This window comes from Bombina bombina, chromosome 3, assembly GCF_027579735.1.
Source record: "Bombina bombina isolate aBomBom1 chromosome 3, aBomBom1.pri, whole genome shotgun sequence".
Classification (NCBI taxonomy): domain Eukaryota; kingdom Metazoa; phylum Chordata; class Amphibia; order Anura; family Bombinatoridae; genus Bombina; species Bombina bombina.
The window spans coordinates 198815366-198843094 of NC_069501.1; the positions used below are offsets into that span (position 1 = coordinate 198815366).

Below are 27729 nucleotides of genomic sequence, written 5' to 3' on the forward strand. Positions count from 1 at the left end.
GATTAGAAACATAAATAAAATACATCTTATTACAGAATATAAGAACAGCTCTTATTAACTATTAAGTCCTTTATGCCCACTTGGTTTATAGAGTCACAATTGCTCCTACAAGGGGCACTCACACCCTGTACCCATCCTGTATTTATGGATACAGGGTGACATGGACATAAGACAGATTTATGGGGGGAGTACATGGGGTGTACATGGGATGTCCAGCATATAAAATTCCACATTTCCATGCAGTCTCTGGGTATCCTTAACCCCATGTACCTCCAGCCCAAAGAATGTTCCATAACAGGTCCTCAGATCTTGGTGACTCACATCACATATCTCCAACTTCGGAAGGAGACTAACACAGGAGGAGACCCCAGACGGGTTGACTTCGAAGTTAGTCCGTAGATTCATTCCCCCAAAGCCCGTATCCACACAGTACCCCAAACAAATTGTCCCAAACAGAGCATCACTCACCCGGCCGACCTCTGCCTCTCTCATAGAACATACCCGCTGCTGGGGAGAAGTGCTGACTGTCCCTTCTCCCTGCAGTCCTTTCAGTCGCTGGAGAAGAGACAGGGTGGCTGGGCTCACTCCAACATGCTGTTGCGGATCTGGGCCATATGCCCAGCATCCCTGGAGAATACAGGTGTAGACTGTAGTCCCATCCACTTGTACTGGATAGGAATCTGTCATTGCTTGCAGAGAGAGACCGACATCTCTCGGTCCCAATGCCAGCTCCTCCGCTGGGATTGCTGCATGCTCCTCCGGTCCCTCTGCCAGCGTGAGGCTGTCATTCCTGTTTTCTGGGGTGTCGGTTAGGGGTGGGCAGAGGCCAACAACACTCTGCCCTGTTGCCTGCTCTTCTGTTGGGTAATCTGCATCTGACACCTCAGAGGAAAAGTCAATTAGATCCACAATCTCTGGGTCCAGCTGGGGAGATAACAGGGTTACTAGGGTCCCCATTCCAGGGGGTTGGGGGTCTGGGCCGACTTCCCCGTATCCCTGCACTCAACGTGGGGAGACCACTGTCTCATCCACACCTTCCGGACCAACATCCGTGGATATGAAGTCCACTAGATCCGCTGCCTCTGGAGTAAGTAAAGGACCACTTTCCAGCAGTTCTAGGTAATCCACCTCAAGGTACCATTACTGATAGATAAGCCAGGCTCTAAGGCAAGTGCTTCCGATGGCTGTTAAAGCTCCTGCCTCTTGCTTTGAATGTCCCAGAATTGATATCCCTCGCGATTGCCAAAGTCATCTTTCTCCTCAAATGCTTCCCATAATAAGCCGGGGCCACCAAAGTCATCACCTTCCGGGGAGTAGTGCGTTTCTGCCCTCGACTGCCACCTGTCTGCAAACCAATATAATGCTCTGTACCGATCCTCGAGCTCGACCTCCCTTTGCGCCAGACACTTCAGTTCGGCTATCCCCTCACCTGTAGGTTGTCCTCTCAGTAAGCAGAGCCACAAGTTTACATGGTCCCCGAAGAGTTGTTCTGGGGAGGGCAGGACTTTGCCTCTGCAGCCATACCAATTCTCCAGTGCATCTTCCCACATCTCTAGCTGAATCAGGGCTCTCCATTCCAGGCACAACTCCTCTGGAACTGGCCCTCCTAAAACAGCAAGGGCGACTTTGACTTGCCGCTCAAAGTCCCATATTGGAACTTCCCATTTAGAGGTATCTGATCCCAGCATCTCAGCTGTCCGAATATTCCGATACCTGGTGATCTGCTTCACCACCTCAGCATTCGTTACCCGGACTGCTGCTTCGGATGGGTTGGCTCCGTAGATTGACAACCTTCTCCGCACTCTGATGTGGAATTTTTCCTCTGCATCATCTATAATCATCTGGCTGCGATCCTTCACTGGCTGCTATTGGCGCATCTTTGGAGTGCTGCTTAGGGACTGATAGCTAGATGGCACATCCCTCCAACCCAGCTTGTCCTGTGCAGAAACAGGTTCATCAAGGTGGGTCAGCACTTGCTGCATTTGCCATAGGAGCTCCGTTTCCATAGCTGACAGTGCCGCTCCTCCTCGGTCAGCAGGACAAGAAATCAATCCCAGCGCTTGCCACCAGATGTGACGGACCACCTGGGAACCCCGAATGAGTACCTCCGTCAGAACACTTCCCTTGTCCTGGACATCCCTTTATCCAGAGCAATAGCTCCTGGTATCTCCATTTGACCGCAGTCTAAAGTTATGTAGGGGAACAGAACTGAGACAACACTCAGTTTTCTGAACACAAAAATGAACACTTTATTTGAAAGCAGCACACAGTTTTATACACCTGGCATTCCAGATTACAGAGCTTCAGGTTACATAGGGAATTGGTTAAACAGTAAATCAAACATGTGAACAATACATCAAACCTCTAACAATTGTCTATTCACAGGTAAAACAGATTAACATATCAAGTTAATTAACTGGAAAATAAAGTTTACTCAGACAATCTGATGTTGGGCAGTCTAGTTAACATAATCACACAGGAACACAATCAGTTTACCCAGAATTGGTTAAACAGTAAAGCAAACATGTGAACAATACATCAAACCTCTAACAATTGTCTATTCACAGGTAAAACAGATTAACATATCAAGTTAATTAACTGGGGAAGAAAGTTTACTCAGACAATCTGATGTTGGGCAGTCTAGTTAACATAATCACACAGGAACACAATCAGTTTACCCAGAATTGGTTAAACAGTAAAGCAAACATGTGAACAATACATCAAACCTCTAACAATTGTCTATTCACAGGTAAAACAGATTAACATATCAAGTTAATTAACTGGAAAATAAAGTTTACTCAGACAATCTGATGTTGGGCAGTCTAGTTAACATAATCACACAGGAACACAATCAGTTTACCCAGACAGACTCCTGAGACACAATCAGATTAGAAACGTAAATAAAATACATCTTATTACAGAATATAAGAACAGCTCTTATTAACTATTAAGTCCTTTATGCCCACTTGGTTTATAGAGTCACAATTGCTCCTACAAGGGGCACTCACACCCTGTACCCATCCTGTATTTATGGATACAGGGTGACATGGACATAAGACAGAGTTATGAAAGTACATGGGGTGTCCAGCATATAAAATTCCACATTTCCATGCAGTCTCTGGGTATCCTTAACCCCATGTACCTCCAGCCCAAAGAATATTCCATAACAGGCCCTCAGATCTTGGTGACTCACGTCACACCATCAAATTGAAAAAAATTGTGTGCGAGTAAGAAATTGAGAGATCTAATCAAAAACCTCTTAAGCATGATTGAAGTATTTTAACTCTGCAACATTGGGTTCATATTTTAAAATTATCATTGTATTTATTAAGCAAATACATATATATATATATATATATATATATATATATATATATATATATATATATATATATATATATATATATATATATATATATATATATATATACACACAGTATATACACATACATACATGCATACACACACACACTTTCATGCCTTTTTATATATATATATATATATATGTATATGGCACTTTGTAGTGCTGCTCGGTGCACTACAATATTTATGCTGCTACAATATTCACACCTCAAGGTGAGAAAAATGTAAACATTTTAAATGGAATGTCATCACATCAGAAATTCTTCACAAAAATAACAGCTTCAAGTGCTCCCTAAAGACTACTATTCAGGGATGCATACAACTAACACTAACCTTTCCTAACTCCATCGCTTTTCCCTTGAACCCCTTAGAATGTAAGACTATGAGCCCAGCTGTTTGTAGATCACCTTCATAAGAGCCGACTACAAAAGTGCAACTCTCGGCAGGGCCCTCTATCCATTTGATCCCTATAAATGTTATCCTGTATACCAACTATGTTTATAGCGCTGCGGAATCTGTTGGTGCTCTACAAATACCTATTAATAATAATAATAATAAAATGGAATGTCATCACATCAGAAATTCTTCACAAAAATAAATTAAAATGAGTAGGGCGGAGCCGGCAAACGACCAGCATGGCCGCTTAAACAAAGCGCTCCATACATCGGTAATGTTCCAGGGCAGTTCCTAGCTGTATTAGCAGCGACATTATCAGATAATGTAAAGGGACCAAAGCCTAAACCCACCTACCATTACCCGATGCACTTGAACTGACTAAACTGTATACACAGGGGCCTGGGCGGTGATCACTTACCCCGTGTCACGTTGTGAAGCTGTGGGGAACAAGTGGGGAAAAAAAAAAGCCTTGCTGCACTTTTCTCTCAGCATCCCAGCACCTGTAGTTGGTGCAAAACATGGTGATCGCTGACTCAGGCAAAGCTTGCAGCGAGACTTACAGAGAAGCCACAGATCCGGGTCCTTAAGGCGCCATTTGCAATGCGTCAGAGCCAACAGTTAAATGGCTAACGAATGCTGAACAGAGAGACATAAGCAATCGAGATCACACAGAGGGCGTGAGGCTCTAATGGCAGCACTGGTAAAAGGAGGGCACTTTCTACCACAAACCACTATTCAATAGCCCCATATTCAATAGCTCCATAAAAGTGTTAGGGGTGATCACTGGAATATAAACTTTCAATAAGAAAGTCAGGCCCTTAAAAGGTGTAGTCCCCACTTGTTGAACCCTCATACTGATTGTATCAGAGGCTTATACACGCACATATAGGTTACATTTCTATAAAGGCCGTTTCTAGACGCTGGCTCCCACAGGCCTGGGCCTATATTCATAAAATCTGCAGCAGCCCCCCCTGATAGGCACGTGATTAAGATCCGCCACTGGCGGTTTTGGAATCCCTCAAGTGCATTTATTAAAGTCAAGAACCCACCTGACATTACCTATCCTCTAGAGGCAAGTCTCACCTATAGGACCATTTGTCCGGGCCTTTTCGGAGCCACCTGGATACCCTATTACAATATACTCCTTACAAAATTACCTCAAGAAGACCTCCCAGACAGGAGAAACAGTTCAAAAATACCCAAAACCCTGCTAGAAAGCTAAACAATTTCTTCAAAATAATAGAAACCTCTTCAACGGAGGCAATGGAAGCATCAGATCAGGACCCCGAGACTCTGGATACAAGCCCCCGGTCTCCCACACAGCAAGATAAAGTCCCGCTTACCAAAGCAGACCTTGTAAATCTACCTACCAAAGATGACTTTGCTACATTTCTCACGCAAGTGGGAAAAATGATAAAAAATGGCCTTACAGAGGTAAAAAAAAGATATCTCTGACCTGGGAGGCAGAGTGCTATACCATGAAGATGTCGGACAAGTCAACACAGAAATGGAGTCCCAACAACGCACCATTGAAACGCAAGATAAGATAATACACCAGATGCAGACTCATCTTGAGGATCTAGACAATCGAGGTAGGCGTAGCAACTCTAGAATCAGAGGAGTCCCACAAACAATAACAACTAACCAAATAATTCAAAATCTGCAGAGACTCTTTCACTTTCTCCTACAAACAGAGGACCTCCCAAACCTGCTCCTAGAAAGGGCACACAGAGTATTAAGGCCCAAGCCTCCTTAGGGTAGACCTCCCAGAGACATTCTAAAATTTCAGATCTTAAATGACAAAGAAAAGATAATGGAATTCTCAAGGACAGCAAAACATATCCTATTTGAGAACAATAACATCCAGGTTTGCACGGATCTCAGCCCTATCACTCTGCAAAAACGTAGAGAAGCAAAATTTTTGGCCAACCACCTGCAAAACATAAAAATACAATACAGATGGGGATTCCCTTTCTGTAGAAAAGTTCTTAGGGGCACACAAGTATTCCTTTACAGCTCACCAGAAGATCTTGAAATGTTTTGTAAGCAACTTGGCATTGAGCAACCACAATTACCTCTGCTTCACTCCCCGCCAGGGTCAAGAGACCATTCACCCGTCAACGCACCACAGCCTCAATGATCAAAATGATCCACCATCGCCAGGAAGAGGTCCAAGACAACTTTGACCCCTCCTTCTGCAGACAAAGATCCCCCCTGACTCCCTGGGACTCAGCCCTCTCCTTATAGGGAGGGTGACACATGCAACTAGCAGATTCCCTGCTAGGGGTAGGATACATCCAAAAGTTATTTTGCTTGATCTTTCTTAGTTGTAAGAGGGTCTTGTCCTATTATTGCGAAGAAAATAGTCTGCTAGGGCAACCAATTCATAGCCTAGTTTGTTGGATATGCCGTCTAGTGTGGTATAAGTTCCTCCCACCCACTAGATACCACCCCCCTCATAGGGTAGTTACTAATTGTAGCTATTAATTTTGTTGTTCTTTTTAATGTTATGTATATAACATGTTATTTGCCATTTTGTTATTGTTATTTACAGGTTCATACTTCCGAAGGTTTACGTTCTCAACTCTATATCACCTTACAGGTAATTTGTTGCACCTTTCCGGTGCAACTCATTAGGGGGTATATAATACCCACACAAAACCTCACTACCCTCGACACTCATTCGCTTAACAACCTCTCGGTACTGACAGCACTCTATAGGTACATCCCTACACCTTTGCAACCTTACGAACCATTATGGCCACTCGGACAATTAAAGTAACAACCCAAAATGCAAAGGGTTTGAATTCCCCAGCAAAGAGGTCCATAGCGTTGAATTGGTTCCATAGACAAAAAAGTGAGATTATCTTTTTGCAAAAGACACACTTTCTCCGTAGCTCAGAACCCAAATTTGCCTCAGCCCACTATCCGGTAGGCTTTTTTAGTTCACATAACTCTAAGAAGAAAAGTGGGGTGGGTATTTTATTGCATAGGTCGATTCCCTTTCATTTACTCCAGAATCACTCTGACCCAGAAGGTCGTTATATCATTTTGGTTGGTCTTTTACACAACCAACCAATCACACTAGCGAATATTTATGCACCAAATACAGGCCAGGTGAGATTTTTTAAACGTCTTATTGGGGAACTGTTGGGCGTAGCAAAAGGCATTACTCTATTGGCGGGTGATTTTAACATTGCCTTAAACCCCCTACTTGACTGCTCACAAGCAAGTTCCCTACAAAAACTATCCCAGTTCCTACAATCCGCTACTCTCTTTGATATTTGGAGGCTTCAACACCCTTCACAAAAAACATATACTTTTTTCTCCAACCCTAGACACACATACTCAAGATTAGACTATATATGCGTTAACCAACTGTGACTTACTGTGTCCCGTGACTCCTTTATAGAGTCAACACCATGGTCTGACCATTCTATGGTGTCTCTGTTGTTGGAGTGGCCAGATAGACCGATAACAGATTTTACGTGGAGACTGGATAATACTCTCTTACTTCAGCCTACTACAGTGAACAAAATACAATTAGCTTTAAAAGATTATTTTGCTCATATTATAATGCCACAATCCTCATCTACAATGATATGGGAAGCACATAAAGTCGTCATCAGATGGGAATTTATTAAACAAAAATCTATTTTAAATAAATCCTACAAACTAGAATACACTTGCCTACTAAAAAGACATTACAAACCGCTGAATCCGCACATATGAGCAACCCTGCAGATCCTGACTACGACAAAACGCTTAGAGTAGCTAGACAAGAGTTAAATAATCTATTAAATAAAGAAGCCCATAGAAGAGTATTTTATCTTAAAAAAAACTTTATTTCACTGAAGGAAACAAGTCTGGTACCCTCCTAGCTAGATCTCTCAAAAAGAAAAACCTTGATAATTTAATTCAAACCATTAGAACTCAGGAAGGGGAGACAACCTCAGATTGCACTAACATTAAGATAGATAGATAGATAACACATTCAGCTCTTATTATAACACACTTTATAACATCCCACCCACGGAGCACTCTTCCAACGTGGCCCGGATCGATGGATACTTGGAAAGCTTGCAACTCCCCACATGATCTAAAGAATCTGCAGAAGCTTTAGATGACCCCATAACTACCCAGGAAATTTTGCTAGCAATAAAAGAGATTCCCTCACAAAAAAGCCTAGGGCCAGATTGCTTAATAAACATGTATTATAAACAATTTAAGCAGACCTTGACTCCGCATCTAATAAACCTCTTAAATTACTTTGACAATGAGGGACAACTATCCACATATTTACTCGAAGCTCACATTTCAGTAATCCCTAAACCAGGGAAGCCTCTAACAGAACCAAGCAGTTATCGCCCAATTTCACTGCTTAACAGTGACATAAAAATGTATGCGAAAATACTAGCCAGAAGTATTAATTCAGTGTTCTCCTCTCTTATCCATGTTGACCAGGCAAATTTTGTGCCCCTTAGAGAAGCAAGGGACAACACTATTAGGGTTGCATCTAATGGAATACGCAACAACATATAAAGTCCCATCTGTCTTGGTATCCATTGATGCAGAAAAGGCCTTTGATCGGCTAAATTGGACATTTCTCAAACAAACACTATGTCATTTTGGATTTGGAGAAGCCATGATAAAAATATATATATTTTTTTAATATTTCTTTGTCTCATGGAGAGTTTATGTCACTCAGGGCAATCTGCCCATATAGACCACAAGCAAAAAGTCTTAGATACCTAGGAACATTCTTGTCGCCCTTTATCTCACAGTTATTCAACTTAAATTATAAACCACTACTACACACAACTCAACAAACTCTCCTCACGTGGCGAGATAAACCCCTCTCATGGTGGGGTAGAATTCAGGCTATTAAAATGACAATCTTGCCTAGAATCCTATACATCATTCAGACTATCCCAATTGCCCTTCCTAAGACGTATATCCAACAACTCCAACGCTGTCTTAACTCATTCATTTGGGGCTGTATTCGCCCTAGAATTAATATGGCCACCATATATAGACCTACTAGAGCGGGAGGCCTGGGAGTACCTCAGGTTGAAGCCTATTACAAATCAATAGTAGTTCAGAGAATAATTGACTGGCACACTAAGACAGAAGTAAAAACCTGGGTCTCCTTGGATTCTCAGTTTCTAAGATCCCACTCGCCAGGCTCCCTTTGTTGGACCCCAAAAAAGCACAGGCCAGTAATGTGCCTCAGATCACCCTTGTATAGACACATTTTTAACACTTGGGACCATCTGATAGACAAAACAGAAGGAATTTCTACCAAAACTTCCCATTTGACCCCTATCTCCCCCAGCATGGAATTTATAGGGGGATATGATTCCACATGCAAATTGGGCAACATTCTAGAAACCCCTGACCCAGTTCCCTTCCTCTCTCTCCTAGATCAGGGGAGACTGAAACCCTGAAATAAACTACAGTTGGTTTTGAATGGGGCTTTTACCTCATGGCTTAAATACTCACAGATCCATAACTTCTTAAACAATACTAATCTTAAACCCGACCTAACCAGACCACTTATCCCTTTTGAACAATACTGTACATCAAGTGACCCACAGAGGGGCTCTCTTTCTATTTCGAAGAGAATTATAGATTCGGCATCCTCAACCCCCATCCCTACACATGTTTCACTGTGGCATAAAGAACTTCCTAACACATTAACTAATGAAGATTGGAAACAAATCTACATGAACACTCGCAGATCGTCTACCTCCCTGCGAATACTCAAACTAAATTTTAAACTCCTTCTCCGGTGGTACCTCACCCCAGCTAGATTACATAAACTTTACCCTGCATCATCCGAGATTTGCTGGAGGGGTTGCACTATAATAAAGGTACCAGGTGGACATGTCCTAGATTAACTCCTTTTTTGGACTAAAATAGAAAGTATATTTAAAGAAGTGCTAGGCCCGGATTTCACACTTACACCAGAGATTGCTCTGCTGAACATGAGTCCTAACAGCATATGCAAAATCCGAAATACATTACTCCAGATGGGCCTTAACTGCGCTAGGCTATTTATTGCCCTAAAATGGAAGTCTCAACAGCCACCTACTCTAGCAATGTGGGCCCAAAAAATGAATGAGATTCTACCCCTAGAGAGATACGGTTATTTCAGAACGAATAGACTCTCTTTCTTTGCTGATCTTACTTTTTACTGGGAGTCCCTAATGAATAGTACTACCTTTGCTGTGACCGGAGGTGCTCCCGTTAGTATATATCAAGTATATGACGTTAGTCCTACAAGATGTGAACCTTCCCCAAGTGGTTGTCAACCACAGGTTGACATATTATTATTATTATTATCTCTGTTAAGATAACTGAATCTGTGACTGTCTAACTTGTTTGTTTATTTTCTGTTTTTGTTATGAAAATTTCTTGTTAATCCTCTGATTATCACGACTGTTTTCAACGTTGAATTAAATCTTCAAAGCCAATACTATAGAATGTATGGTGAAGGTACAACAACCAAAGGATATTAATATATATTTCGGTATATATGTATGCAATGTTTCACCATGACACAAGGTCAGCCAATTGCATACTCACATTCTTTCTAAGTACACATATGTACTAGTAGGAGCAAGCTACTAACTTGGGGTGTACCAGCTAACCCACTCCAGATAAGAGCTGATGTAGGAGGCACCTGCTCTGAACCAGGTGTTGTAGATAGTCAGTTGTAGCAAGTAAAGTGCTATAGATGAAGGTCAACTAATGCTAGTATTGAATAAAATTGATTTATTTAAAAACAGATGATAACACAGATTAAAAACAAACACAAGCAAAGGTAAGGATACAACGCGTTTCTCAGCCTCCACATCAGGCATCAAACAGCCCATGTGGAGGCTGAGAAACGCGTTGCATCCTTACCTTTACTTGTGTTTGTTTTTAATCTGTGTTATCATCTGTTTTTAAATAAATCAATTTTATTCAATACAAGCATTGGTTGACCTTCATCTATAGCACTTTACTTGCTACAACTGACTATCTACAACACCTGGTTCAGAGCAGGTGCCTCCTACATCAGCTCATATCTGGAGTGGGTTAGCTGGTACACCCCAAGTTACTAGCTTGCTCCTACTAGTACATATGTGTACTTAGAAGAATGTGAGTATGCAATTGGCTGACCTTGTGCTATTATCCGGTCTTAACATATTGATACACACATTAGGAGCCCCTCTGGTCTTTCATTCTTTATCTAGTTCTGGATTTGTCTGTGAGGAGAAGAGCAGCCGAGTGTTTAAAGTGGAAAAAGGTTAGCCGGTACAGCTTGAGTTACCAGCCTGCATCGATTAGTACATATGTGTACTATACCCGAATGCGAGTACCCATTTGGCTTTTGGCCCTGTTTTTTTGTTTGGGTGACATACTGATACACACATGAGGCGCCCCTCTTGTCTCTTTTTGTTTTTCACCATGACACGCCTTTTACCATGTATTTGAAAAATTTCAAGAGGATGCAACCAAAAAATGTTTAATTTATTTTTCATATTTTTTCAATTCCGTCAATAAACATTGGTAGAAATTTGATTTCTCTCTTGTTATAAAGGTACCTATATAACAATATTGATTTTTCCTCTAAAAAATCTAAAATATTTATTATCTCTCCCTTTACAGAAAAAGTTTTCCATTGTGGGACCACTTGCAGAAAAAGCGGAAAATTGATTAACATGAAAAATATTTATTTGTATAAAAACAAACTTCAAAAGGAGCAAGTTATAATCTTTATTTAACAAAATGTATTGTGTAGCTATATCACCTAGTTGTTTTTTTTACCTAGATTTTTTTAAATGATTTGTAATTTTAACTTTAACCTAGCCCAACTGCTTATACAGCAGCATTTAAGCGGTGTGTGGTGTGACCTCTGACACTGAAAGGGGTAAGCTGATTTTATTTATTTATTATTGTAACCTTATCCAGGCAGTAAGTGGACTGCTTGTCTTGGGGGTGGTTTGTGAAAACATAACATTAACAAAATTCTAAGTGAGTGTGATTAAACCCTTGGTTAACAATATCTATCTATCTATCTACACTATCTATACACTATTTGGTGGATGCTGACCTGTTTGGACTCACATGGTTTGGGAGTGTATAGGTATGTAAAGATCCTTAAAAAAAAAAAAAAAAAAAAAAAAAAAAGATTAAAAAGTAGAAAAGCAGAAAGTATTTGTAGATGAAAATAAAAATATGCAGTATAAGTAGTTGAGTAGGAAAAGCTGGAATAGGAAATATAATGCCAGGAAATAGGTCATTTTTGTGCACAGAAAGCATACACCTAAGAAATAGGGCTGCAACTAACGATTATTTTCATAATCGATTCATCAAACGATAATTTTTTTCGATTAATCGACTAATCGGATAACAAATAAATAAATATTTTTTTTCCTATATTTAAAATTAAAATCCATATACTGAGTGTTATAAATATATACTTTACATTAACACAACTGTTGGTCTAATTTTTTAAGCAGCAGAACAAATTTTTATAATTAAGCAAAACAAAACCACAAACTGTTTGAAAAGAGGTAGAACTAGAAATATGTAAACTATCACTGTTTAGAACATTCTGTTATTCATACTTCCAGAAACTTTGCATTGAAATGCAAAAATGTCAACATGTTCACATGCTCCTGGCTAAGACTAGCTCTCTTCTTTGCAAGCTATTTTGCCTGCAGCAGAGAAGAGGCGCTCAGATGGTGTTGAGGTGCCTGAGATGCATAAGTAGGGTTTTGCCAATTTCACCAAGGTGGGTTATTTATCTTTGTTAGCTCTCCACCAATGCAAGGGGCCTCTTAAAGTAAGCCTGGTCTTCATTCTGACATAAAAATATCTTGAATATCTATATGCAATGGTAAACAACCAGCTATAAGGTTCGGGGAAAAAAGATCTAGTCCACTCTTAAAATAACAGATATATACTTAGAGGGCGAATTTGGTACATATTCCAATTAATTAAAAATATAAAAAAACAAGAAAGGCAAAAGGGCTAAAGACTATATATCAGTAACAGGACAAAGACTTACACATTTATCTTTAGAGTACATATAATCAGCAATAGCAAGCGATCCGCTAAAAATTGTGCAAACAGTTAATAGTGACATAAATTCATAAAACAAATGCCATCAATCTAGGCTAGGTGTAAATAACAAGCTGGGCACTATATCATGCAAAGCACAGTCCCAAATCACCTGATTTAATATAAACACTACAAATTATGACTTCTATTTTATTGGGTTGCACATAAGACAGGAGTAGTTGTAAACTTAAAAAGAAACTTATAGTGTCCTGAAAAAGTGAAAAGTAAAATTTCTGTAGACGTCCTTTAGGCTAAGGGAAAACCATAAAACACAATACCATGTGCAGGAGCTCATCGGAGTGAAGCAGCTGGTGCTGTGCACAGACCAACTAATCGATTATGAGATTCGTTGACAACTATTTTCATAATCAATTATTATCGATTATGCCGATTAGTTGTTGGAGCTCTAAATTAGACATATCAGTGTTAAATGATCTATACTTTGGGCCTATGACTTTGGGTTTGAGAAACTGGTTAGATATGAACTTCAACAGTGAGGGGAAACACACAGAAGAACCAAGATTTTAAATGAACAAGACGACATTTTGACACATTTTGGCTTTAGAAGACCATGTTTAAAAGGGAATGGGCTTTTGCCGCTAGAAAAGTACAATATTTTTATTGATGCCATTTAAGAAGCTGCAACTGTATTTGGTATCTGGATAAATAAATTTACAATTCACTAATTGCCCTTGATGAAGAAAGTTCTCACCTTGATACCCATGGACTCCCCAGAAATCACTGCAACAGTTACTCCGTCTTTGGAGGGTTTAGGAATCTCTGAGCTTTTCAGTTCTTGGTACTGAGGTGGAATCATTTTGTCTGTACTTCTTAAATTAACCCAGAGTTGCAATCCGTGTGCTGGCTCATCTGTACACGGCATTTCTGCATGAACTATGCCTCGTCCAGCTGTCATCCACTATACACAAACAAGATACAAACATCAACACTTAATAATTTTGACTAGATGTTATATATTTGTTATAATGTAACTGAAGATGTGTTATGAGCTTGTATAAACTGTGTTAAAACCATGGCTCCTGATATTGCAAAGAAATGTGTTTTGCTGAAAGTGAGTGATAACTCAGAAAAACAGATCATTATTAAAGTGACGTGATGTGTCCAAATTTTCTGCTATGAATTTTCATCAGATATTTTTAGTTTATTGCAGTGGTTGTCAACATTTTTATGTGACAGTTTCATAGATAACAATATCACCCCAAGGACTGTTCCTGTAAAAAATAAAAAAAATTTAAGAAAGAGATTTAAGTTATATTGCACAATGCATGTCACTTAAAATATTTGGGAGTTTACACTTAAAAAAAGTTTCCAGGAAAGCGGTTGTTCCAAAAAAAACCCTTTTTTGATGACCATAGCTATACCATAGATATCCAAGCAACCTTGGTAAAAGAAACTGGTTAATTTGATCCTGATGTACAGAGATGATACATTTGAAAAGTTATTTTCTTGAACAGACAATCCACCCCTTTCTCAGTTACACAAATAACAATTTATCTGCAGTAACTAATAAAAACAGATACCAAGGTATTCTGTGAATGGCTTTATTGGTATGTACAAGCTGAAAACCCCATTAAAGGATAGAAAACATGATTTCACACACAAATAACTAACACAAGCAGCTGAATTATAAATGCAAATAAAAAAAAACCATAGAGTTTGTTTTCTTGATTTCTATTATTACTGGAGACTAACTCTGCACAACTTGTCTACTGATATAATTTCACAGCATGAGTGTCATCCTCCCTTTTTCAATGCTAATAGGTATAACTTGTGCTCCCCCTTGTGCAAACTCTGAGGACTGAGAAATGCACGGGCGTGCTTGTGCTTTAATCCAACGACTATTTAGTAAACTCAGCAGGCTGCAGATGCCTATAAATATATCAGCTAGGGGACAGCATTTGCTGGGAACTCCATCTTCTAAACTCCCTTTCTAAGTGAAAATCTTTTGAGTGATATCAATAAGAATTATACAAGAACTGAACAAGATTTGAAGACGATTTGAGCGACCACTGAAGCAAGCAAACATATTTCTTGTTATCACAGTTTTCTGCATTCACTGTTTTTATGTTTTCTGGCCTACTTTTCCTTTTTACAACCTCATGGCTACTTTACAGACAAGCTCACTCATCCATACCTTACCCTTCTCCACATACAGTTTTACAGGCCCTTCTCGCCTTTCTTGTCCCAATCTTAGCTCTCATGAACTACTTTTTTATTATAAAATATTTGTCACTAATCTGCACCAGCGCCACCCTCACATAAATACTCGCACTACTACAAATCTCTCTCCATCTTGCTGCTTTTAACATCAGGGGACATCTCTCATTCCTATCCTTACCCAGTCACGCACACCATACACAAAATGTAATAAAATAAATACACCTAACCTCATTCCTATCCCATGCCTCCCAAAGGCACACATTTACTTGTGCACTACAGAACTCTCACTCTATATGCAACAAACTTCTCTATCCATGACCTGTTTATCTCTCACTCCATTAACCTCTTGACCCTCACCGAAACCTGGCTCTCTCCTTCAGGCACAGCCTCCCCTGCTCCTTTTTCTTATGGAGCAATGAGGTGGTGTTGGTATCCTTCCCTCTTAACACCCTTTTCATTGACCACTTCACCTTATGGCTACTTTACTTCCCCTGTGACTCACCTGCCCTCATTCATGGGGACTTTAATATTCCCATTGATAACCTTAGCACCTCTGGAGTTCACTTCATCATTTGGCCTCACAGTGGACTAATTCCACCAATTCACGAAGAAGGCCATTCAATTTACCTAATCTTCTGCCATTATTCTGCCTCTTCGTATACTACCCATTCCCACTCTCTGACCACCATCTCTTAAATTGCAGCATCACTACACTGTACACCCACCACCTAACCTTTCAAATAGACTCCATAGAAATTTACACATCATAAACAGAGAACTACTCACTCACACTCTAAACCCCCTTCTCCCTACAATCTCCTTGCTTTGCGGAGGAATCTATCTCTCTGTATAATTCTATTCTGGTCTCGCTTTTAACAAACTAGCCACTCCTTCCATAGATCGCACCCGATAGAAACACCCCCAACCTTTACACTCACATAAAACGCTACACTGCAGAAATGCACTAGATGTAATCTTGTTCCTTTGCCGATAGGATAGTAATCAAAATATTTATTAAAACTTTAAAGGCTCATATAGAAAAAAAACATATTAAGTGTTGATATTGCTACATGTTTCTTGGCCCTCTGGCCATTTCATCGCGCCTGATACTATCCTATGAGTTTAAGGACTTTTCTTTTAGGGATTGTTGCAATTTACCCCACAGTTAAAATGTCAACAGACTGTGTTCCAAGGAAGATTACCAGGTTTCCAGTTGCCTTGAATCAGTGAGCAGGGGCACTGCAAGATCTCTGCCTGCTTCTATCAGTGCAACGTAGTGCTGCAAACTTTGTGAGCATTCTGTACACACTGGGAATCAAATTGGCTCTTATCACTATCTTTATATCATTGATCTGCATAAGGATGCGCCTTATCCTTATGTTTTAGGCTTTTTGATCCAACTTTGACTGTAAAGGGGGATAAAAGAAGGGTGCAGCTACTTGGTCATATTGAAGGATTCAAGTATTCTCTACTGCTGGGACTGTAATATATTGTTTTTGAAAATTAATTTATGTATGCTATACAGATACATTGATATTTATACTTTATGTAGTATATAGATACATTTTACACTTTCAGAATGGTATATTTGGTTCATATATTATATAATCATTGGTGCTACTTGTGTTACCCCCTAGGCTTGGAAAAAGGTTTTGTTTTTCCCCATTGTGTATACATTGTAAATCCTCTCCTGACTTCTTGAATTACAAATTTATGCTGCGTTCCTACTCCTCCAAATTCTCAAAGCAAAACTACTTTTAACACCCTCCTGTGCCCTTCCTCTCCTCTCATTACCACTTCTCTCACAGCACATGACTTTTCAATACATTTCAAAACTAAAAATGACTCCATCCAACATTTAATAACCTCCTACCACAACAACAATATCCCCTCCTCGCAACTACTCATATCAATCCTCACACACATATTCAACCTCTCCCTTACATCTGGTGTATTTTGATCATCCCTTAGATATGTTCTAATAACACCTATGCTTAACAAAAACACTCTCTCCACTATCCCCTTGCAACTATTGCCCAATCTCTCTTCTTCCCCTTGTCTCTAAACTTCTGAGCTGATTGTTAATAAATGCCTAATCACACTTTCTCTCTTCTAACCATCTTCTCAATCCTTTGCAATCTAGATTTTGCCCCCAACGCTCTATCAAAACTGCCATTACCAAGGTGACAAATTACCTGCTTACTGCCAAGTCTAAAGGTCACTAGTCACTATTAATGCTAATCATTTTAGACCTCCCTGCAGCCTTGACATTGTTGACCATCCACTGTTGCTCCAGACTCTTTAATCCTTGAATATTTGTGACACAGCTCTATCGTTGCTCTCTTCCTATCTTTCTAACCATAGCTTCATTGTATCCTTCCTCTTCCCCTCTACCCCTCTCTGTTGGGGTACCTAAAGGCTCAGTCATAGGTCTCTTTCTTTTCTCAGTATAAACATCATCTCTAGCCTCTTTAATCAAGTCCTGTGGGTTTCAGTATCATCTTCGTCCTGATAACACCCAAATTTACCTTTCTGCTTCAGACATTTCCTCTGCCCTGCTAACTCGTCTCAACAGCTGCCTAGGTAATATCTCATCCTGTATGGTTTCTCACTGCTTAAAGCTGAACCTCACTAAAACTGAACTCTTCCTATTTCCTCCCTCTAACAATCTCTCCATTCCCCAAATGTCACTTACTGTGGATAGATCTGTCATCACCTATACTCCTCAGGACCTTTCCTTTAAGTTCTTAGCTAACGCCTGCCATTTCCACTGTAAAAATATCTCTAAAATGTTTCACTTGCTTACTCAAGAAACATTTTTAAGATTCTTATCCACTCCCTTATCATTTCCTGCCTTGACTACTGTAATTCTGTCTTCTCTGGTCTCCCAAGCTTCTGCCTGTCCCCACTGCAATCCATCATGAATGCCTCTGCCAGGCTCATTTTCCTTAAGCATTGCTGCACATATGCTGCAACTCTTTGCCAACACCTCCACTGGCTTTTCCTAGCTTCATGAATAAAAATAAAAATGTTGACCCTAACAAAGCCCTCGCCAACACTGCATCCTCCTAAATTACTGCCTTTGTCTGAAAATACCCCACAACCCACCCCCTCTGCTCTACCCAATACCTACTTCTCTCCTCATCTCTCATTGCGTCCTCACACTCTTGTCTGCAAGATTTTTCTAGAACTGCACCATAATATGGAACCCCTTGCCTCACTCAGTCTTTTCTCTAGTCTCAAAAACTTCAAGTGTTTTTTTAAAAACATATCTGTTCAAGGATGTGTACAACTTACTTTAAGATGTCTCTACTACTTATGCTTCGCTTAGCAATTTGCTTAGTAAGGGCTTTTTTACATGTCCATTGCTCTATGCAAATAAAGAGGTTGAAGGCAAAAAATTAAAAAGCAAAAATAGGTAGAAGATAAGGTGCACCACTAATAATCCTTGCATCTTGATTTTTAGCTTTGTGGTCAGTTATTTGGACCCATTGTATGGTTTAAAGGAGCAGGTGTGGTAAACATATGGCACGAGTAACCAAGGTTACACTCATAACATATTTGCTCACACTTCATCTCTTGGCTACCATCATACTGATTGGTTTAATTGGCTGCAAATATAGTGCTTAATACATTATTTTTCTTATAACCCAATGCTATATATAATAATATAAGCAATTAAACTTGATACATTTTATGGATTTATGTTTATTTAAATAAATTTAAACATAAAAGTTCCACTTGAGATTTTTTTTTTTTTAGAAATTTTTTTAATTAATATAAAAACAAGACAATATGTAGACAGAATGACAGAGTATGCAGCTATGTGGCTATTTAAGTAGTGTATGGCTGTAATTTACACCAATGCATTAGGGACTATGTCTCCTTTAATGTTTCAGATGCATGGTTCATATGTGGCATGCCATTTATCTATTTACTTCTGCTGTTAAATGTACTTTATTTTCTTTGTATCCTTTGTTGAAAAAGCATACCTAGGTAGCCTCAGACACAGCAATGCACTGCTGGGAGCTAGCTGCTGGTTGGTGATTACACACACACACACACACACACACATATGCCTCGCCAGGTAGTTCAGATAGTTAGAATTGCATATTCTATCTAAACCATGAGTTTTGTTTTAACTTTGTCTCTTTAATAGACAAATTGTGTATGTTATAGTCTTCAAAGCATCTGCACTACAAATCCTAGTTAAACGGAGATGAGAGATTTATTAGGTATAAAAAACAACTTGAATAATAGAAAAAGCATTTGCTATGCAAATAAAAATTGAAACACAAGTTAGTTATTAGCATTTGACAAACAGATAAAGAAAAGATGATTATTTTCTTCTGCACTGCATAGTTTTTCGGAAAATTATTTATAAAGAGCATAAAAGCACGTTATTGCATAACAACAGCCTTCTAATTGTCTATGGGAGACACAAAAACCTATTTGGCACATTTATCTGTCATAAATTGACATCTGTAGGTTATTTGTTATGTGCACAGTAACCGATTCCAAAAGCCATCACAAACATATTTCCTATGAGGAATGAGACCCATGCTAATTAACAATGTGTGTTTGCAGGGGGTCTATGTGTAACAGTCTACATTCCTGACATGGAAATGGTTGGCATATTTGGAATCACTGAAATTCTCTATCTAAATTATCTTGTTTTAGAATGAGACGGCTAGATTTGGAGTTTTGCTGCCAAAGGGGTGCGTTAGCTACACATGTTTTTTTCCCCCCGCACCTTATAAATAACGCTGGTATTTAGAGTTTTCTGAAGGGCTGCGTTAGGCTCCAAAAAGGGAGCGCAGAGCATAATTTACCGCCACTTCAACTCTCAATACCAGCGTTGCTTACGGTAGCGGCTAGCTTGAAAAACGTGCTCGTGCACGATTCCCCCATAGGAAACAATGGGGCAGTTTGAGCTGCAAAAAAACCTAACACCTGCAAAAATGCAGCGTTAAGCTCCTAATGCAGCCCTATTGTTTCCTATGGGGAAACACTTCCTAAGTCTGCACCTAACACTCTAACATGAAACCCGAGTCTAAACACCCCTAACCTTACACTTATTAACCCCTAATCTGCTGCCCCCGCTATCGCTGACACCTGCATTATATTATTAACCCCTAATCTGCCGCTCCGGACACCGCCGCCACCTATGTTATCCCTATGAACCCCTAATCTGCTGCCCCCAACGTCGCCGACACCTACATTATAATTATTAACCCATAATCTGCCCCCCCAACGTCGCCGCTACCTACCTACACTTATTAACCCCTAATCTGCCGACCGGACCTCGCCGCCACTATAATAAATGTATTAACCCCTAAACCGCCGCACTCCCGCCTCGTAAACCCTATAATAAATGGTATTAACCCCTAATCTGCCCTCCCTAACATCGCCGACACCTAACTTCAAGTATTAACCCCTAATCTGCTGACCGGACCTCGCCGCTACTCTAATAAATGTATTAACCCCTAAAGATAATTCTAACCCTAACCCTAACACCCCCCTAAATTAAATATAATTTTAATCTAACGAAATAAATTAAATATTATTAACTGGGGGGGCGTGTCCGGGCTATGGTCCAAGATGGCCGCTAAATTAGGAGCTCTCTAAACCAGGATTGCAATCCACCTGTAATCTGGACTTCAAAAAGTTATCCAGCAAGAATTTGCATCTTAAAACATAGGGGACACTTTGCTGACTGGAACTATATAAAAAATTTTGTCTGAAACCCAAGAGGACTTCCTAAACTGGACCGCTGAGACTCACTGGTGGCCTCTACGGAGAGAGAGCTCAGCACCTCCCCCCGGGAAACCGGGGTAACAGAGAATACAGACATTCTCTGACCAACTTCAATATTGAACATGGGGGATTTTTATGTGTCCTTACAAAAGCTGATGCTCGCCTTTGAAAACACAATGTGCGACAAATTAGACCGGCTTTTGGCCCGTATTGGAGTCCACCCGCCTCGGGGAAATGGCACCCTTTCGGGAAGAAGGATCTATTGCAGAGCCGGATGCTGCGGGTATGGCCATACAGGGGAGTATATCTGCACCGCTTAAGAGGGAAGACCAGGACGACACGCAAGCAGGCAAGTGCGAGAAATCTCTGCCTTCTAATGTGTCCCAGGAGGGAGCGGCTGGCCCACTGGGGTGTGGCGGGGAGAGTGGAGCACACGAGCTGGGCGATAAGGCTGGATGGTCCCCTGCCCCTTTACAGGGGATAATAATCTAGTTGGTGTCCCCCACAACCTCGCCGCATCTGTTGGGTATGATAGAGGCAAGCGGAGTCTACTTTGCCAGAAATGGATCCACGCCGCAGTGCCATGGGTCTGGGGAGCGCTGGGTTACATACGGCATACAGGCCACAGTACTGCTCAGTCTCCTGGTCGGTCTCTCTCATCTGGAGCGAACACAGTGCAGAGTTTGTGAAGAAAATGTGTGCTCTACTGGGATTACCTTTCCAGGGGGTCTGGGCCTCTGCAGATCTTTCAGAGACGGTATTGGTTAGCGAAGGAGGCTTGCCATTCTTGTTGGCGGGCTCCGTGACAGACACACACCTAAGCATACTGTCGCCATTGACTAAGTACTCATTCCCAGCCCATGGCTTGGTCTGTTTTCTTTTTGTGAGCACCTATTTGTATGTATACCTCTGTTGGCACGCATGCCTTATCACTTTTTGTTTTTGCAGTTAAGCTTCGTTCTCTTAGATGTGCTAATAACATATGTCCAAACTATAAGATGCGCTCCTGCCTATGACAAGGACTAGACTCTGCCACAGTTATTAATTTAGTTTGGTGTTATGCAATTAGATAAGCACTCAGTTAACGGCTCAGATAGGTGTTACAACCCTAAAAATGTCTAATGATCTCTGTTATGGATACACCTTAATAATGTGCATATATATCTAATAATTGAGTGCATATGGCCGCATTACTCTTTATTTGTTGGTTTTTTAGGGGACAAGAATGTTTTATCCTAAACTGGTCAGATGCATTTGCCTTGGCATATCAATGTAAGGCAATCCATATCAATTATATAGGTCTGCTCCCTTTATGTATATTCTGGCACACTTGATACCATTATATTGCACCTTAAATATTCCAGAGTCAAGCAGATGGAGTGTTAGACCTACAGCCATATCCCCCCTCCAATATCCAGTGATCCCCTTTTATAAAGAGATTGTTAGTAATAAAATAGGTTGTTTTCCTATCCTTATACCCTACGCTACCTATGTATGTTAATCTGGCGTTTGTACTGTGGATACCTAAAGACCTACCTCTTTCTTCTAAATTTCCTACAAAAAAAGATGGGTCTCATATTTTATTATTATTTAGAAATTTCTAGAAAGTATGTTAGTTATAAAATAGGTTGTTTTCTTATCCTTACACCCTACGCTATCTATGTATGCTAATCTGACGTTTGTACTGTGGATATCTAAAGACCTACCTCTTTCTTCTAAACTTCCTACAAAAAAGATGGGTCTCATATTCTATTATTATTTAGAAATTTCTAGAAAGTATGTTAGTTATAAAATAGGTTGTTTTCTTATCCTTATACCCTGCGCTACCTATGTATGCTAATCTGACGTATGTAATGTGGATACCTAAAGACCTACCTCTTTCTTCCAAATTTACTACAAAAAAGATTGGTCTCATATTTTATTACTAGTTAGAAATTTTTAGAAAGTATGTTAGTTATAAAATAGGTTGTTCTCTTATTCTTATACTCTATGCTACCTATGTATGCTAATCTGACGCTAACTTATCTTCTGGTGTCCAAACCAAATTGTATGTATTACAAGTTCTGTTGAATATACCACGGACAAGTACAAGCCTGCATATGTTACAAATTGGTAATTGAAAATAGGCTTATATTGGGTTGATTGTTTAATCTGTGTTAGTTGTTCTCTTGAAAATGCACCTAGGTAAAATGAGGTCATGTACACGGCTGGAAAGTGTACCTTTGGGTACAGATATACCTAGAATATACAGATGCGAAGACATGCTTGTTTAATCTACCATGTAAACTCTGATGTATGTCAAATGGGCATGTTGCTGTGATGTTTTTCTTTGAAATTGTATATTTGTTTGCTATAGTACCTCAATAAAAAACTATTAAAAAAAAAAAAAAAAATATATATATATATATATATATATATATATTATTAACTAAAGTCTTCCTATTTAAAGCTAAATACTTACCTGTAAAATAAACCCTAATATAGCTACAATATAACGAATAATTATATTGTAGTTATTTTAGCATTTATATTTATTTTACAGGCAACTTTGTATTTATTTTAACTAGGTACAATAGCTATTAAATAGTTATTTACTATTTAATAGCTACCTAGTTAAAATAATTACAAAATTACCTGTAAAATAAATCCTAACCTAAGTTACAATTAAACCTAACACTACACTATCAATAAATTAATTAACTAAACTACCTGCAATTTCCTACAATTAAATCAACTAAACTAAATTACAAAAAAATAAAAAAAAGATTACAAGAATTTTAAACTAATTACACCTACTCTAAGCCCCCTAGAAAAATAACAAAGCCCCCAAAATAGAAAAATGCCCTGCCCTATTCTAAAATAAAAAGTTAACAGCTTTATTACCTTACCATCCCTTAAAATGGCTTTTTGTGGGGCATGCCCCAAAGAAATCAGCTCTTTTTCCTGTAAAAAAAACATACAATACCCCCCCAACATTACAACCCACCACCCACATACCCCTAATCTAACCCAAACCCCCCTTTTTAAAAAACCTAACACTAAGCCCCTGAAGATCTCCCTACCTTGTATTCACCCAGCCGGGTATCACCGATCCGTCCAGAAGAGGGTCCGAAGTCTTCATCCTATCCGGCCAGAAGAGGTCCTCCAGAGGGTCCGAAGTCTTCATCCAGGCGGCATCTTCTATCTTCTTCCATCCGGAGCGGGTCCATCTTGAAGCAGCCGACGCGGAGCCATCCTTTCTCACCGCTGGACTAACGACGAATGAAGGTTCCTTTGAATGACGTAATCCAAGATGGCGTCCCTCGAATTCCGATTGGCTTATAGGATTCTATCAGCCAATCGGAATTAAGGTAGAAAAATCTGATTGGCTGATTGAATCAGGCAATCAGATTCAAGTTCAATCGGATTGGCTGATCCAATCAGTCAATAAGATTGAGCTCACATTCTATTGGCTGATTGGAACAGCCAATAGAATGCGAGATCAATCTGATTGGATGATCCAATCAGCCAATCCGATTGAACTTGAATCTGATTGGCTGATTCAATCAGCCAATCAAATTTTTCCTACCTTAATTCCGATTGGCTGATAGAATTCTATCAGCCAATCGGAATTTGAGGGATTCCATCTTGGATGACGTCATTTAAAGGAACCTTCATTCGTCGTTAGTCCGTCGGTGAGGAAGGATGGCTCTGCGTCGGCTGCTTCAAGATGGACCCGCTCTGCTCCGGATGGAAGAAGATAGAAGATGCCGCCTTGATGAAGACTTCGGACCCTCTGGAGGACCTCTTCTGGCCGGATAGGATGAAGACTTCGGACCCTCTGGAGGACCTCTTCTGGCCGGATAGGATGAAGACTTCGGACCCTCTTCTGGATGGATCGGTGATACCCGGCTGGGTGAATACAAGGTAGGGAGATCTTCAGGGGCTTAGTGTTAGGTTTTTTAAGGGGGGTTTGGGTGGGTTAGAGTAGGGGTATGTGGGTGGTGGGTTGTAATGTTGGGGGGGTATTTATGTTTTTTTTACAGGCAAAAGAGATGATTTCTTTGGGGCATGCCCCGCAAAAAGCCCTTTTAAGGGCTGGTAAGGTAATAGAGCTGTAAACTTTTTATTTTAGAATAGGGAAAGGCATTTTTTTTATTTTGGGGGCTTTTTTATTTTATTAGGGGGCTTAGAGTAGGTGTAATTAGTTTAAAATTCTTGTAATCTTTTTTTATTTTTTGTAATTTAGTGTTTGTTTTTTTTCAATTTAGTTTAGTTGATTTAATTGTATCTAATTGTAGTTAACTTATTTAATTTATTTATTGATAGTGTAGTGTTAGGTTTAATTGTAACTTAGGTTAGGATTTATTTTACAGGTAATTTTGTAATTATTTTAACTAGGTAGCTATTAAATAGTAATAAACTATTTAATAGCTATTGTACCTAGTTAAAATAAATACAAAGTTGCCTGTAAAATACATATAAATCCTAAAATAGCTACAATATAATTATTATTTATATTGTAGCTATATTAGGGTTTATTTTCCAGGTAAGTATTTAGCTTTAAATAGGAATACTTTAGTTAATAAGATTTAATTTATTTCGTTAGAATAAAATTATATTTAACTTAGGGGGGTGTTAGACTTAGCTTTAGGGGTTAATACATTTATTAGAGTAGCGGTGAGGTCCGGTCGGCAGATTAGGGGTTAATACTTGAAGTTAGGTGTTGGCGATGTTAGGGAGGGCAGATTAGGGGTTAATAAGTGTAGGTAAGGTAGCAGCGACGTTGGGGGGGCCGATTAGGGGTTAATAAATATTATGTAGGTGTCGGCGATGTTAGGGGCAGCAGATTAGGGGTACATAGGGATAATTTAGGTGGCGGTGGTGTGCGGTCGGCAGATTAGGGGTTAAAAAATTTTATTAGAGTGGCGGCGATGTGGGGGGCCTCGGTTTAGGGGTACATAGGTAGTTTATGGGTGTTAGTGTACTTTAGAGCACAGTAGCTAAGAGCTATATGAACCGGCGTTAGCCCATAAAGCTCTTAACTCCTGACTTTTTTCTGCGGCTGGAGTCTTGTCGGTAGAGGGTCTACCGCTCACTTCAGCCAAGACTCTAAATACCGGCGTTAGAAAGATCCCATTGAAAAGATAGTATACGCAATTGGCGTAAGGGGATCTGCGGTATGGAAAAGTCGTGGCTGGAAAGTGAGCGGTAGACCCTTTCCTGACTGACTCTAAATACCAGCGGGTGGTAAAAAGCAGCGTTAGGACCCCTTAACGCTGCTTTTGACGGCTAATGCAGAACTTTGAAGTTTGTGTTTTTAATGTAGATTAAAAAATTCTCGCCTAGATTTAAAGGGATACTAAACCCAAATCACATTTTTAAATTATCGATTGTATTGGACATTTAAAGGGATACTAAACTCAATTTTTTTTTTCATGATTCAGATAGAGCATACAATTTAAACAACTTTCTAATTTACTCCTATTATCAATGTTTCTTCTTTCTCTTGGTATCTTTCTTTGAAAAGCAGGAATGTATAAGTTTAGGAGCCAGACCATTTTTGGTTCAGAACCCTGGATAGTGCTTGCTGATTGGTGGCTACATTTAGCCACCAATTAGCAAGCACTAACCAGGTTCTGAACCTAAAATGGGCTGGCTCCCAAGCTTTCATTCCTGCTTTTCAAAAAAAAAATTCCAAGAGAACGAAGAAAAATTGATAAATAGGAGTAAATTATAAAGTTGTTTAAAATTGTATGCTCTATCTGAATCATGAAAAAAAAATTGAGTTTAGTATCCCTTTAAATGTCCAATACAATCGATAATTTAAAAATGTGATGAAAATGAATTGTTAATTTTTCTTACTTTTCTGTAACTTTACTTTTTGCTTTATTCAACCCCACCAGAAAGGCTGGAATATATCCCTGCATACTTGTGCATGCTGTAGCTTGCCTAACCCTGCTACATGCTTTGCAGTGATTGTTTAGAACAACACACAAGATAATTTGCAGATGGCCATTCACTGGCACAGCAAAAAAGAATAGGTAAATACACAAAAGAGTTTTTTTTTTTTTTTACAAGCTGTACCCCTGCAAATGGTGCTATCAAAACAGCAGTTTAAACCTTTTACAATAGTAATGTACCACTCAATTGCTAGAATAAAACAAAAAACAAAATTTATGCTTACCTGATAAATTTCTTTCTTTTGTGATGTACCGAGTCCACGGTTTCATCCTTACTTGTGGGATATTATCCTTCCTAACAGGAAGTGGCAAAGAGAGCACCACAGCAGAGCTGTCTATATATCTCCCCCCTTAACTCCACTCCCCAGTCATTCGACCGAAGGTCAAGGAAGAAAAAGGAGAAACTATAAGGTGCAGAGGTGACTGAAGTTTTCAATAAAAAATACTAACTGTCTTGAATAGACAGGGCGGGCCGTGGTACATCGCAAAAGAAAGAAATTTATCAGGTAACCATAAATTTTGTTTTCTTTTGCAAGATGTACAGAGTCCACGGTTTCTTCCTTACTTGTGGGATGCCAATACCAAAGCTTTAGGACACGGATGAAGGGAGGGACAAGACAGGAGCCTAAACGGAAGGCAAAACCTTTCTCCCAAAAATAGCCTCCGAAGAAGCAAAAGTATAAAATTTGGAAAATTTGGAAAAGGTATGAAGCGAAGACCAAGTCGCAGCCTTACAAATCTGTTCAACAGAAGCATCATTTTTAAAAGCCCATGTGGAAGCCACCGCTCTAGTAGAATGAGCAGTAATTCTTTCAGGAGGCTGCTGTCCAGCAGTCTCATAAGCCAAACGGATGATGCTTTTCAGCCAAAAGGAAAGAGAGGTAGCCGTAGCCTTTGGACCCCTAAATCTTCCAGAATAGACAACAAACAAAGAAGATGTTTGACGAAAATCTTTAGTTGCCTGCAAATAGAACTT

At 39.6% G+C, this 27729-nt stretch overlaps 1 protein-coding gene across 2 annotated transcripts in view; it reads right to left on the bottom strand.

Annotated features, from left to right (window-relative positions):
* Nucleotides 1-27729, bottom strand: part of PIR (pirin) — a 211451-nt gene that overhangs the window by 98791 nt on the left and 84931 nt on the right. For both annotated transcript variants that reach the window (XM_053706078.1, XM_053706077.1), the window contains exon 5: nt 13586-13792. In XM_053706078.1, coding sequence (XP_053562053.1) covers nt 13586-13792 — 207 coding nt within the window. The remainder of the gene's footprint in view (nt 1-13585; nt 13793-27729) is intronic.